The sequence below is a fragment of the Volvox carteri genome, assembly GCF_000143455.1.
Source record: "Volvox carteri f. nagariensis unplaced genomic scaffold VOLCAscaffold_106, whole genome shotgun sequence".
Lineage (NCBI taxonomy): Eukaryota > Viridiplantae > Chlorophyta > Chlorophyceae > Chlamydomonadales > Volvocaceae > Volvox > Volvox carteri.
This window is the reverse complement of record NW_003307649.1, coordinates 243,204-257,600: the sequence shown is the minus strand read 5'-3', so window position 1 is coordinate 257,600 and position 14,397 is coordinate 243,204. Positions and strand designations below refer to the sequence as shown.

The 14,397-nt window shown below is 51.6% G+C and overlaps 2 protein-coding genes across 2 annotated transcripts in view; both read right to left on the bottom strand.

Moving 5' to 3' along the window:
- The window catches only part of VOLCADRAFT_108335 (uncharacterized protein), a gene marked incomplete at its 5' end in the record, with an annotated part of 9,787 nt that extends 8,677 nt beyond the window's left edge, over positions 1 to 1,110 (bottom strand). The window contains 4 exons of the mRNA XM_002958768.1: positions 171 to 263; positions 611 to 660; positions 766 to 832; positions 931 to 1,110. Of these exons, the coding sequence (XP_002958814.1) occupies positions 171 to 263; positions 611 to 660; positions 766 to 832; positions 931 to 1,110 (390 nt within the window). The remainder of the gene's footprint in view (positions 1 to 170; positions 264 to 610; positions 661 to 765; positions 833 to 930) is intronic.
- Positions 1,111 to 1,619: 509 nt separating this feature from the next.
- Positions 1,620 to 3,422, bottom strand: VOLCADRAFT_108334 (uncharacterized protein; the record flags this gene model as incomplete). Its single annotated transcript, XM_002958767.1, has 6 exons — positions 2,758 to 3,422; positions 2,490 to 2,553; positions 2,271 to 2,403; positions 2,125 to 2,196; positions 1,792 to 1,916; positions 1,620 to 1,653 (listed from the first exon to the last, which is right to left on the bottom strand). Exons 1-6 carry the CDS (start codon positions 3,104 to 3,106, stop codon positions 1,620 to 1,622), a joined length of 777 nt encoding a protein of 258 aa, XP_002958813.1. The 5' UTR covers positions 3,107 to 3,422.
- Between the last annotated feature and the right edge of the window lie 10,975 nt (positions 3,423 to 14,397).

The following is a 14,397-nucleotide window of genomic DNA, read 5'->3' as shown; positions in this document are numbered from 1 at the left end:
ACCACCACCCCCCCACCACCCCGTCACCACATCCGCCATTTACCTTCCCGCCGTCACCACGGCCGCCATTCCCGGCCTCCGTCCTCTCACTGCGGCAATCCCCGGCCCCCCATCTCCGTGCGCAATCACCCCCACTACTCTCTCTCCTCTGCATTCCCATCCGTTCTCACCTGCACCTCCGTCGCCAACCGTTCCTTCTTCAGTGGCAACAATACGGATCTCCACCTCTCCATCCGCCCCAATGTGTCCAGGTGATCCGTCACCTGGGAATAGCAGGGCATACGTCCACGACACCATGAAGGGTTCATCGTCATCCCCGCAGTCGCATGTGATCACATGATGGCAGCTCCGGTGATGGCGACTCAGGCCACGTCATTGGCAACATGACGCGGTTGCCCGTGACGTCGCCTGAGTCGCCGTCACCGGAGCTGCCATCACCAGCACCCCGCCACCACCCCGTTCACCCCATCCCCTTCACCTTCCCTGCCGTCACCACGGCCGCCATTTCCACCTCCGTCCTCTTCACTGCGGCAATCCCCGGCCCCCCATCTCCGTGGCCGCAATCACCCCCACTACCCTCTCTCTCCTCTGCATTCCCATCCGTTCTCACCTGCACAGCTGTGCCGCCGTTGCCCCTGACGTCGCCTGAGTCGCCGTCACCTGAGCCATCATCACCACCACCCCCTTCAACCCATCCCCTTCACCTCCCCTGCCGTCACCAGTGCTGCCATTTCCGTCCTCTTACCTTATGGACTACGGTCTCACCTGTTAGATTGTCGGGGCTCCACTGCATTTCTGCCTGGCCCTTCGGCGGACTCCACTCCATGTCCACCTCCACCGGAGACGGGGTGCCTGCGCTGACAGGGGGGACCTCGTTTCAAATCGCTCATGTCCTACATGTGACGTGTGTGCTAGTTTCGTTTGTTGTACCTGTTTGGTCCGGTTTGTTAGCTTGCGGCTGTGCTCCCGCACCAACCACCGAAGGGCCCGCCGGAACGGGAGCTTGTTGCTGAGGACATTCATCTGCATCATATTGGACGTCGCAAGTTTTAACCATACATAGTAGCTGTCAATGTATTGCAGCAACTTCTCACTGCGTCCAGCGATCATCTCGTTAGGAGCCACGGCATCGAGGCCAAAAAGCTCTGTGCCATTATTACCACCATGAGGCTGGACGCACTGATGCGTGATGACGTGATTATATGCATGAGACGTGCTATGATACTTGCGTCCGCAGGACACACACGTAATTTCAAATTTCGACAACGCATATAGTTGACCGCGGCAGAGGTAACGTGGATATGTTTTAACTGAAGGGGCCATCTTTATTAGCTATTATTACATCTTCAACAGAAAGCAGGACTTGCGAACAGATGCTGTGTGCATTTGTATGTTCTGAAGGGCCCTACAGCCCTTCATTCTGGGACAAGCGCAGACTTAACGAAACCTTACGTTTGGAGTATTTGTACAGTCATAAGTAATTAAAACAATCCCTGGCATGGCGATATTACAAGGCTTTTGCATGCTAAGTGGCCATTTCAGCCGAACTCCGTCGATATGCTCTGAAGGCCCCTCAGCCCTTCGTTATGAAATGAGCACGAATGAGCACGAAACGACAACTAGATGAAGGGATTCCCGGGTATCGAAGGGAAGCTGGTTCCCAGAGTGCAACAGGAATCAGGTCATCTGGGGGCAACCCCACCAGGTCATTCAAGACAAACTTAGGGTTCAGCTCGGCAGCTGTGTGCCCACCCTTGCTGTTACCAGTCACAACCCTGCGTGACTTCCCACCCTTCCCACTGGCACTGGGTGCCTGTGCCCCCTTGCCCTTTGGGGGCACACAGACAATGCAAACCCGCTGCAGCACTGTCTCCAGCGGTATGCAGCCGAATGATGCGGCTGGCTGACCACTCCGCCTGTCAAGGGTCACGAGTGGGTGCAAATGTGGGATTAGTGTTTGTGGGGCTGTCAGTGTCCCCAGGGCAGGGTTAGACCTGATCTGCCCATGCGATGGCCCTTCAAGTCAAGAACCTCCTGCTTCTGCAAGACGTAGACAGCAACAGAATGACAAATACTACAACATGTGCTTATACTTTGGCCCAAATAGACTCTGAGGTCACTCACCAGGCAGTTGCTCTCGTATTCGTCATCGTGTGCAGCCCCCCTGGCCGTGACAATGTTGAGCTTGCTGGTAACCTGCAGGAGAGTACAGAAGCAAGTGACAAGCAGTGAAGCGTAGCAACTGGGGGGGGTGTAGCCTGCTGACTAACCTGCTGCTGTATGGTCTCCATTTTCTTGTTGGTGAATTGGTAGCTGGCCCGCAGGGTTTTGACATAGCTTTCTTTTGGGCCGGTTGTGGTCAGGTCGGTCATGCCATACTGTCTAATGTCCCTTGCTTGCGTCCTTGAAGGGTGCCAGGGCCACATCAAGTGCGGCCTGGAGGACCTTGCGCTTCAGGGACCGGAAGGACAGGCTATCCTTGCTCTCACCTGCATGTGAGTGATACACAGAGGTGGTAGTCCCACAAAGAATTGTAGATACCCTTCAAAGTATCTGCAGATGGGGTGTAGGCCTCGCCTGGAAACTGCTTGAACAGGCGCAAAAACTCCTGGAGCTTGCAACATGCAGGCATCACATTTCAACTTGCAGTAAGCATTGTGGCTTGCTATCAACTAGGCACCAAAACCAGCATGCTTAGAAACAGTGAGTAATGCTGGTAAACACTGGTAACACTGGCCAATGCTGGTAAAAACGCACCCGAGAGGTTCGCCGCGAGGAAGGTCTCCACCTCTGAAGACAAACTTTTCTCAGGTGGCTTTTCACTATTTGCCTCTGCATACTTGTCTAGGTGGTCAAGGTATGAGACGCCCATCTCGAACGTGCCAATTGATGGCTCGTCAAGAGGAACACTCTGCCTGCATTCCACATTCACCACTGGCTCATTGTCTGTGAATAATTTATCATTGTTGGCGACGTCTCCACCGGCAACGCAGCAGCCAGGCAGCGTTGACTCGATAACACCCTTGCAGCCATAGGGGGTGCGAAGGAGATGCAGGCGCAGCTCCTTGAACTCTCGTCCACAGTGAGGGCACCTCTGGGTGGACATATTGATGACCAGTCGCGGCAGGTGAGAATGCTCAGTGAAAGTCTGGCAGTTGACCAGGGCCTCTCCCTATGTGATAACCAGTGAAGTAATTGCGACACCTGTGTCACTATCTAATTATAGGAAATTACACTAAATAGATTTGCTGTAACGTCCTCCAGGAATGCGCAGAATGTCTCGCCGAGGCCTGGGCACTGCTTCACTAGCTGTGGCTGCACTACATAAACAAGTTCCGCTGCCAGCTCAGCATCAAAAGCAATACCATTTTTCGTGATAAACACTGCCTGCTCTTCAAAAGCCGACCAATTTTCATCGAGAAGGTTCAAAATAAAAGTGGAGTCCATAATTTTAAATTAAGCAGATAAACCGAGGCCTGATGGGCAATGCTGACAACCTTCCCTGATAGACGAATCTTCTTCAGTTTCAATCTGCCGTACTCGCGTCCCTCGTAAGGGACGCGACTACGACACAGCTGCTCAAGACCACCGACAAAAATGATAAAAGCTCTGCGGTTGCTCATAAGCTATCATAGAATTTCGTAAGAAGGTCAAGCCCGTGAGTCAACGCGGCATAGCAGAATGTATGACCGGTCCTTACATAGCCAAACACGCAAAAGGCAACGACTTGAACGCCGAACAAACACCAAAACAGCAAGATAAGCCTGAAAGTTTTCCTGATAAAGGCGTTTGGGATGGCGGTGCTGTTGTCGGTAATGCATCGGCAATGGTGTTGCTGCCAGCGGCGACCGATGACACGGGCGCCATTACCCCTGCCTTCCATGGCGGTTGTGATCAGCATAAGCGCAAGCTGTCACCCAATCAGCTCGACAACAATGAATGCGGCGAGGCGCCCAACCCGAGCGCTCGCAGTGCCAAGCGGGCTCAGACACAGCACATTGATTTGCTATGCGGTTGCTTGTTTTGGGCCTTTGCTTGGTCGGATTTACTTTTTGTTCACAAACAGTGCCAGAACTATCTATGCATGTGCATGAAGAGTGCGCACATGAACGAAAACGCGCCAACTCAGTGCGTGCCTCTTGGTCTATGAGGGGAGTTGTAACTTATCGGGGGGGGGGGAGTCTGGGGGGTGTGTAGGCCCCCCCAGCGCCCCACTCTTAAGGAATACATTACGGCGACGCTAGCAACTTTGTTACTTAGGTTGGAATAAATTGAGACCCCCCCTAAATGAAAAAAAATCACTGGTTGGAATGGCTGTTCATCACAGCCTGTGCTGGTGAGAGTTTTCAAAACCAGCCGGCCTGTGCTGGGAAGTTGCCAGACATTGCAGTTATAAAGGACCATGACGAGCCTTTGTTGTGGGCTTGTCGATGAGGGGTGGGCTTCACTGAAGTCTGCCCAATTATCTCAAACTGCTACAGTTTTGTGGTAAGGAAGTGGGAGAGGCTGGGCACTGCCTGGTCCCCACAGCATGTGCTGGGGTTTTGTAAGTATGGCGATAATCGTTACATGCCAGGCAGTGTTAGCCTGCCAGAACCTTGCCAACATTGATGCAGAACAGACATCAGCTCAGCGGCATGGTTTAACCCAAGCAGACACTCTCCAGCATATTGAACTCCTCTCACCGTCTACCCATCGTCTATTCTTCGTCTACAATAGATGAATCGACTATAGACGACATGTATAGACGACTCGACTTTAGACGAACTATTGTAGATGACTCGTCTAATAGACGGGTCTTCAGGATATAGACGACCGAAAAAAATACAGACTGACAATAGCTTGACATTTCTACTGCATTTTGGAACAGTGAGCTGAAGGGGCAGTTGTGGATGGCCATGGAGCAACCGCCAGCAGGCAGTTGCTCAGTGTTACCCAGCACTGGGTATGAATCTGGTTACTGGTCGCTAGCCTGCAAGCTGCGGAAGTCAATCTATGGACTTAAGCAGGCACAACGCTGCTGGTATCATTGCCTTGGTGCATGTTGATGATACCATCATGGCATCAGAGGATCCAGAAATGGTCCGTGCTCTTAACGCAGCCATTGTGAAGGTTTTTAAGGTGCGAGACCTTAGAGAAGTGCAGGTGTTTTTAGGCATGGAGATTAGGAATGAGAAGGCAGGTGAGCTGGTGTTCTCGCAACATAGGTATATTGAGCAGCTGCTAGAGCATATCATCAGATGGTGGATGCCAAGCTCCAGTCTACCCCTTTACCTTCAGGCTTTAGGCTATGGGGATCAGAACGAGCTGCTGAGCAATCCCACGAAGTTTAGGGCTTTCGTGGGAGAGTTGAACTACCTAGAGATGAATCCACAGCCTGACATTGCTTATGCATTGAGTATTTTGTTCCGGCATATGGCCACACCCTCAAAGAGTGCCATGAACCTGGCAACCGGCATTCGTTGTTACCTGGTGGGTACACACGAACTAGGATTGCGTTTTGGGCGTGTTGATGATGCTCAAATGTCTAGGTATAGCGACTCTGACTGGGTGGGAGACCTGATCATGTGGTGTTCAACATCCGGTTATGTTTTCACTCTCAATAGGGCTCACAGCCTGTTAAGACAAAGCAACGCACTGAACTCCCCAGGTCCGATTACTGCTGTCACCATTCTCTGGTGTACTACACATAGTATGAGTGTCAATCACTTGCCAACAACCCCCATGAGTGACACTCACTCACTCCGGGCATTCCCTAACTCTTAAGAAACATCCAGATAGATTTTATACCTAGCCACTTAGCTGCCTAGCTGCCCAGCCTCCTAGCCTCCTCGCCGCCTAGCCTCCAAGCCATGTAGCTGCCAAGCCGCCTAGCTGTGAAGCCGCCTAGCCACCGAGCCACTGAGCCACCAAGCCTCCTAGCCACCGAGCCACCTCACCTCCAAGCCACCAAGCTGCCAAGTCACCACGCCTCCTAGCCTCCTAGCCACCGAGTCACCTAGCAAATACACGCGCACACATGACCAATGAGGAACAGTTGCTTGAATAATGCACCACAAGGCAAAATATACCTGTTTGCACAGGTTAGCAGAAAAAAACAAATTCACGAACCACACGTGAATTGTGGCAGCTGCCACTTTAGCTGACATGTCGACAACTCCAATATCCTAGACTAAGCCAATGGGCGTGACCTAATTGTGCACCTGCATTTCAGAAACGACTAGGGGGGCGGCTTTTCAAAGCCGAAAAGGGGCTCGGCCCCGGTGCAGCCACTTGCCCTCTGCTGGGCACGGCCCTTTGCTGGGTGGCCGGCCGCGGCCGCGGCGGATCGGCTGGTCAGCGGCCGCCGCCGCCGGCGGGGACACGGGCGGCAAGGCGGCCGGCAACGGCGCAACGGCCCGACCTGGGCGGCCCGGCCCTCCTCCGTCAAACTCGGAGCCATGGAAAGCTATCTTTGTCGCGCTCTGATTTATCTGGAATGTCTCCTTTAGCAGGTGGATGTAGAATAGATATAGCTTCTACATTCAATCTTTTGCGGAGCGAGATATGTAACTTAATGTCAAACTCGGAGCCATGGAAAGTTATCTTCGCGCTCCGATTTATCTGGAATGTCTCCTTTGGCATTTCGATATAGAATGGATATAGCATTCAAACGCTATTTTTTGCGGGGCGAGATATGTAAGCCACTGACTGACTGACTGACTGACTGACTGACTGACTGACTGACAGCAGTGAACCCCGGGGGCTCGGCCCCCCGAATGGCGCTTCGCGCCCGGGGCCTCACCCAAAAAGATTGCGTGCTTGTTAGGATGGTTGTTGGTGTGCTCATAGACCGGTGTGCGCAACTGGCAATCTGATTGACCAGACAGCAGAGCATGACTTAACATCAGATTCGCAGCTGATTGGGTCCAGAGAGCTACTCACATTTTCGTGTAGGTCCCCACAAGTGTGTCACGCCAGCTGTAACTCCGAAAAGCTTGCCTGATGGTAAAGCATGTCCTCTTCACTTTCCTCCGGACAGTCCAGTGATAGGCACACGTGCTTGAAGTATCAAACTTGCAGCATGAAGGCTGAGACATGCCTATCAAATGCTTACCTGCGGCAAGTATTAAAAAAAACCACTCAATGGAAGTAAGCGTGACAAAGTATTTCGAGCTTACAAAATCAATGTGAACTTAGGGAAATAGTCTTGCACCGCGTCCGACATGCTGGAATGTACACTGGAATGTGTACGAGGCATGGGAGGCAAGGAATGTGTACGAAGCATGGGAGGCAAGGAATGTGTACGAGGCACCGCAACATTCACACATAGGTCAGGCCCTACTGGTAGAGCACGCAGCAATGTGCTCGGGAGATCCCAGGACCGAGACCTGTCAAGCTTGATTATCCTTTTGATTTTGGAAGGTGAAGTGCCCCTAGTCGATGGACGGTGATGACCTGGGATAAACTTAACTTGCGAGCTGACCAGGAATGGAGTTGAGCCGCTGGCGATCCAGCAGATTCCGTTGGATGCTGGTGGTGGGTGCGGAACCTGAGCGATCCACTGAGAAGTTGACCAGGGTGACTGGATGAGGGTGCCCCGAAATACCGGGGAAGGCAGGGTTTCGCAGGTAGCTGCCACGGGCGAAGATATACCCCCTGTTTCACACACACACATGTGCACACGTGCACATGCACACACGCACACGTGCACATGCACACACGCACACGTGCAGACGCCCCACACGTGTGCACATGCACACACCACACCCACACCCACACATATGTAGCTCAAATTGGTAGAGCATCGTGTAGATAATTGGCAACGAACGGCAAGTCTAGAATTCAAATCCAAACCGTAGCTGAACAACTTCTCCTAGTTGCTTTCTCCTTGGCTATAGAAATGCAAACTTCCATATCAACAGCTAGATCATGGACCGCTCGGAATTGAAAGTAACTGCCCACCGTCACTGGTAGGCATATTTGCTGCTGTTTCAGGATCCAGATTCAAACCGAATTCTGGACTTGGATCCGGTTTTAGATGCTGCCCTAAGGGAAACACTGTTGCATGTCATAATGGTTGGTGGTTGCTTTTCTGTGCGTGCAGATAACTCTTTGCTTCCCTGCTGCTATTGCTACTGCTATTGCTACTGCTATTGCTACTGCTATTGCTATTGCTACTGCTATTGCTACTGCTACTGCTACTGCTATTGCTACTGCTATTGCTACTGCTACTGCTGCTTCCAGGAATGAGGTATGGGGAAAACACACAACATAAAATCGGGCAGAGCCAAGCTGCTACAACTAACCGCTAACCGCTAATCACCAACCAACACTAATTACCTGCAGCAGCACTGCTTTCTGCTCCGAAAACACGTTTGGACAGGTCCGAGGGGTCAGGAGACTCTGGCAAGCTCGCGCAGTAGCACCGCCAATCCCCTGCTGCTACTGCTACAGACATTGGGATCACTGCTGGTGCGCTTGTCACTGACACAGCTGCAACTGCTACTGCCGCCTTCGCCTCCAGCGCCACCGTCGCCCCTGCCTTGCCTCCCCAACCACATTAGCCACAGCGCCAGTCGTGCAGGTGCGGGCATGGCGTTGCTGGCTTATAGTACGACACGCAGCCCGGGAGGAAGCTGCAAGCCGTGATAGTCCTGTCGATTGGTTGGTGGTTGAGCAGTTCGTTGGCGGTTGGACAGTTGGCTAGTAGTTGATTAGTGTTTACAGATGTGAGGAAACGAGTATCGGGACCCTTATAGAGGTGCACTTACGATGCCGTATGGCGCCATACATATTTGTAACTTCTGCAATAGCAGTGCAGGTTTGTCCTTATGCTTCTTCCGATGTGTTACTGCATGTTGTTCGATTCCTGCTCATCTCACATATAGATCCAGATATATCAAGATCGATGCATGGAGACTCAAAATCCAGCATCAGATTCTGTTCCAGATCTGAGGGCTGTCTCCCCCGCCCGTGCACAATCACTACCACAAGGCCCCTTCCACACCCATACATGGGCCCCGACCTGGCACACCGCAACTTCCCAAAAACCCCAATCTGCCACAACCCAATTCACCCATCTGACACACCGACCTGCCACCTGCGCAGGTAATCTTGGTGGGGATTGCGCATTTTCAGGATCCGGCACAATCAACATGTGGAGATCTGCCACGGATAGAAGCCGGGCAGTGAAGAGGCCACGATCCATGGGCCCGTTGCTGGCCACCCGCAATACGGCAGTGCTGGCGACGTGGCGTAGCATGGCAAGGTGGGGGGATGGGGAAGAGTACGGCCCTTCTTCTTTGTTGTACAAGTGTGGGTGGCGATGTGAGGTGTGGAGAAATGCGCATGGAGAGGGGTTACGTTTTGGGGGGACCTGGAGAGGTTTTGATGGTTACAGTGGTCGGATAATGTCGGCAAGCTCCGTATTCTTAGGCGTCGGGACAAAAACTCAACCTGGATAAGATGGAGTTATTGCACATTGACGAGGTGCAAGTATTGAAGGATGATGCATGCGGCAGGAGGGTAGTTGATACCGCAAGGGCTCTGAATCTGCCCTTCACCGACTCTCGGCGTAAGTCGGAAATGGACTGGGAACAACAGGCCGACAAAGTTAAGTCACGGTTTGCATAGATAGCAGGATCGCACTTGCCACTGTTTGGCCGTGCAACAGCAGCCGCTGCTTGTGGACTGCATTGGTTAACTTGGCATACGGAACATGGTGGAATGCCACCAAATGCGGTAGTAGATATCTTGGTAAGGGAGGCAGCAAGCCTTATTGACAGAGCGCTACCTCCAAACTCGAAAGAACACCGACCAACCGGGATTCCCCGGCGCCTATTACCTGGTCATCCGACCTGTGGAGGTTTTGGGGCGATCCCAATTTGGGAGCACGTTATGGCCAGATAGCTCCGGTTGCTGCAGGATATGAGCACTATGGTTTATTCTCGGACGCCGCTGAAGCGTGGAGGACAGCGGGATGCTGTGCTTTGGAAAAAACGGTGAACTAGTGCAACCGTCGCAGCTTTCTGTACAACCTGTACAGGAGCTGTATGTTTTTGGCAACGGCCATATTTTTCGTCAAACAGCGTACTACGCACGATGCTTGTGTACAGCTGTGCTGGGCAGATGGGTCCTGACAGTTGGTCAGTCGAAGGCCACAGTTGAAACCAGACAACACCGGAAACAGGTCCTGATGTTCTCCTAAGCCCCTTTAATGGTGCTTTTAGCTCTAATCACTCTTGTACAACTTGCCAAGGTATCGAAATCGTACGACATTTTCCGACACTGTTGCCTCAGTCCCCGCTACCGTTGATCAAACTCGCATAGATTGATCCCTGCTGTGGCGTGTAGATCTGCGTAACACTCATGGCATTTCTCCTCTTGCTTGTTTTGCTGTCGGGTGCCTCGGCAGCCCGCATCTCAAACAACCTTCATGCTTCAGTTGAGACTATTAAAAGAACAGATATTCACACAATAGCAAGTGATGTCAAATCGCAACATCAACTACAAAGCGACGGCAGCAGGAAAGCGGTTGAAGGTCTGAATCTGGAAAGCGAGGTCAGCTCTGCGGAAGATGATTACGATGAAGATGATATGGATGACAAGAGGTGCGTTTGCTCTCAATTGCAAAAGTGCTTTCATCTTTCAAATCTTTTTCCAACCGCCATCCCGCAGCTTTCAGCATCTAGCGATGCCTTTTAGACGGATAAACATAGGATAGCTTCGGCCATGGAAGCCTCGCTTTGGTGGCTGATAAATGGAGCTGGCCTTATTCAGTTGCTTGCGCGTGCTGTGCGTTTTCCGTTGTTCGCAGATAGCTCAAAGGTTTAGAGCAGCCTTGGGAGTGGGAGCTACCAAAGAAATGAAAGTTGGGCTTGTCATGGTGCAGCCGCTGGCCGTTGCCCTTTTTTGTTACTTCGTTTATTGCTTCGTTATTACTTCGTTATTACTTTCCTTACAGGACACGACCCTCCGCACACCCACCCACTCAACTCGCAAGTCTAATACCCGCACTCCTCACCCATCTTATTGACTCCTTTATTCTCTCCCCCCGTCCTTCGCGCGTTGCATCCGTCCTCCGACTTGCTGCTGCGGCCCCATGACGCTGCCGGCAGCTTGCTACTGCTCGGAGCTGCATCAGACATGTACGGCAAGGGCAAAGGCGGCGGCGATGACGACGACGATGAAAACGGCGGCAGGGGCCTCTGTCTCAAGAACAAGTACCGCAAGTCAGTTCGCACGTGTATTATTCAATCCTGCTGTAAAATGTAGAAAGGGATGACGCGGCCGTTGGAAATGGGGAACAGAAGGATAGACGGATAGACATCTACAGATATGACCGAAATGTCCCTGGATGATGGATAAGAAATAGATAGGCGTGTAGATAATGCGGAGATAGATGGGCAGGACTACTGAAGTATTGATTAATTAGTTATAGTCTTGCTTGCTTGGTGATGTATGTGTTTCGGAGCATCCACCTCATCATCCACCGACATTCGCCGCTGTTTGTTGTTCACCTTTGACCGAACAACGTTATTGCTCCTAAATATATCATGTTGCAAGCAAGTAGGCAAGTTATTCATATTTAGTATCTATTTATTTCGTTATTTCCTTGCTTCTCATGATGCCGTAGTTGCGTGTCCCCCCTAATCATCATCACATAAACCTCCACACACACACCCACACATAAACAACCCTCGCTCAACCCCCAAATGCAGACGCGCGCTCAAGGTGGTCAAGGAGATGCCCTTCGTGGGTCTCTTTCCGCAACTGCAAGTGCGTAATAATGACGGAGGCCGTGTCGATGTATCTATCAGTGTGTGTATTTATGGTCCCTCTCTCTCCCCTAGCTCGCTTCCTCGCTTTGCCCAGTATTGCGGGGGGGGGTGCTGGTAATACGTTCAGGCAGGGTTTTGAACACCTATGGGCGACACGCTGGTGTAGTAATAGGTAGGTAGGGACCGTCCGTATGTATGTATTATTCGAGGGTGCCGCCTATAGGTGATTTATTCCTTGTTTATTAACATATGACGTGTTATGTGCAACGAAGAGATACGGATTGGATCATGGATTTATTGATCGATAGAGGAACAAATAATAACGACCAACTTTGGGATGTAATGTACAGCATATAGCATACCATATAGCCATATGCATGATCCATCATTGAAGTACCGAAGAAATAAGTTTAATTATTCACCGGCGTACGTACATGGTCAGTCTATCTGGACATCGTGTAGTAGCTGGCTGCTGAAAAGGCCTCTCGAGATGCGTTATGTATTCCTCGTATATTGGATATCCCCACACGCACATCCTGTCGTATATCGAAATCGTTTGAGCGATCAACGAATCCACTGCTGTTTGCCGCTCGCTTGCCTGCTTGCCTGCCTGCTCGGTCGTCCCTCGCTCGCTCTCGCTCGCTTATCCCGGTCGGTCGTCGTCACCAGAGGACCCGGCGCTTCGAGGGCAGCGGCATAACGGCCGCCAAGGGCGCCTATTGGGTGGTGTTCGACAGCCTCAGGTACCTGCACGATGTGGACTTGAGCGATTGACATGGCGTGTTAACATTTTTGTACGGCATTGCATTGCGAACACGTACACATATATGCATATATACATATATACATATGGATTCTGCCTGCTTATCAGTAGTTCGACAAGGACACATCCGCAAGTATGTACACTCTTGCATGTCCGCACGCACCTGTCTAGTACTCTACCTCATGCATTATCTATCATCTTGTACCTTCGTCGTTGTCGTTCAGGCGGGCGCATGTGGATGGTTACGAGATGGGGCATTAATATTCTTTGATGTGACTTTTTTTCTTCCGCAACCCTTATCATAATCACACACATATACATACAGATGTACATACATCCATACACGTATAATTGTACATACATACATTCATACAGATCCCTGGGCCAAGTGGACCTGCGGTTCAGCTTCCGGGGCCCCGACAACTTGCTGGTTGGGCCTGTTGGGGATGAGAGCCAGTTCGAGGTGCGTACGTACTATGTGTCGTATGCATGTGTTTATGAATACCTACGTTTGTATGTCTGCGGATGTATGTCTGTATGCAAAGTGGAACGGTGTATTTCCCTCTATTCCCCTCTCCGACCCTTCCGGCAGCAGCTTCTTAAACCCATCATACACGTACGAACCGGTGGCAACCCCTCGTCCCCTTGCTTATGATCATGATTGAAAAAATCAACGAGCGCTTCCCCGTCCCGCCCCGCTGTACATGGTGCAACGCAACTAACCATCAACGAAGGGCATCTCGTACGACGACGCGACCGACACTTTTTTGGTTATTCGGGAATCCATGGAGCATGATGAGCAAGGACTCGTACCGGTCACCGAGGAGTTACAACTAACTGAAAACGGAAACAGTTACAAGGTTTGTTTTATTGGGCAGATGAACAGCGACACGCTTACGATGTATGATGAGAGGAATACGTTTCTATGTATTTAGCCGTAGTTGCCTCTTATTATGTTATGTTGCTGGCAGAGCGCTGCAGCGTGTATCCATAGATGGTGCATGGTCCGTACTACTGTACGACAGCTACGACAGCAGTTGTGGGAAGTATGTACGTATGTACCAATGTGTATTCACCAAGCCGCCCATGCAGCAGTGCACTGCTGCTGCGCAGCATGCTGCGTACGTCAAAATTATTCTCACCTCTTTTACCTTTGGTATGTAACGGTAACGGCCATCTACCGCAAGCGCCTCACTATGCGGCTACCCTCGCTCACCCCAATGTACGACACCCAGGTTCTGGAGCGCTGCATCGTCCGTTTCGCGCTTCAGGACGAAAACAAGGGCTTTGAGTCCTTGGTGGTGTTTCGGAGGGACGGAGAACGGCACATGCTGGGGCTGTGCGAGAGTGAGTGGGTGGGTGGGCGGTGCTAGGGCGAGCGGGTTCTAAAGCGAATGGGTGGCTAGACGGATTGCCGCGGGTAGTGGTTAGGTAGGTCGTTGGGTGCATTAATTGGGCGATAGATGATATAGCTATAGTTCTTAATAACTGTGTCTCTGCTGCCATGACGTGTTGCCATCACGTGCTGCCAACACGTGCTCCCATACATAGATACATACATGCATACGTACATACATGTGTCTGGCAGGTGGCTGGCAGAAGTTAAGGCCTGACTTCTGCTCCCGGAGGTTCCGGGTTCAAATCCGCCTGCCGGCCCCTCGGTGTGTGAGGGGTGTTGAATTGGGGGGTGGCCCGCCATCGTGTGGACGGTGTAGGACGTGATTATACCAACTTGCGAGCTGACCAGGAACTAAGTTATGGCGCCGTTGATCTGCTAGATTTGGTTGGATGCTGGTGGTGAGTTGCTGAACCCAATGGATTAAGGTGCCCCTCTCGCAAGGGAGAGCAGGGAACTGCCCCGGGAAAATGGGC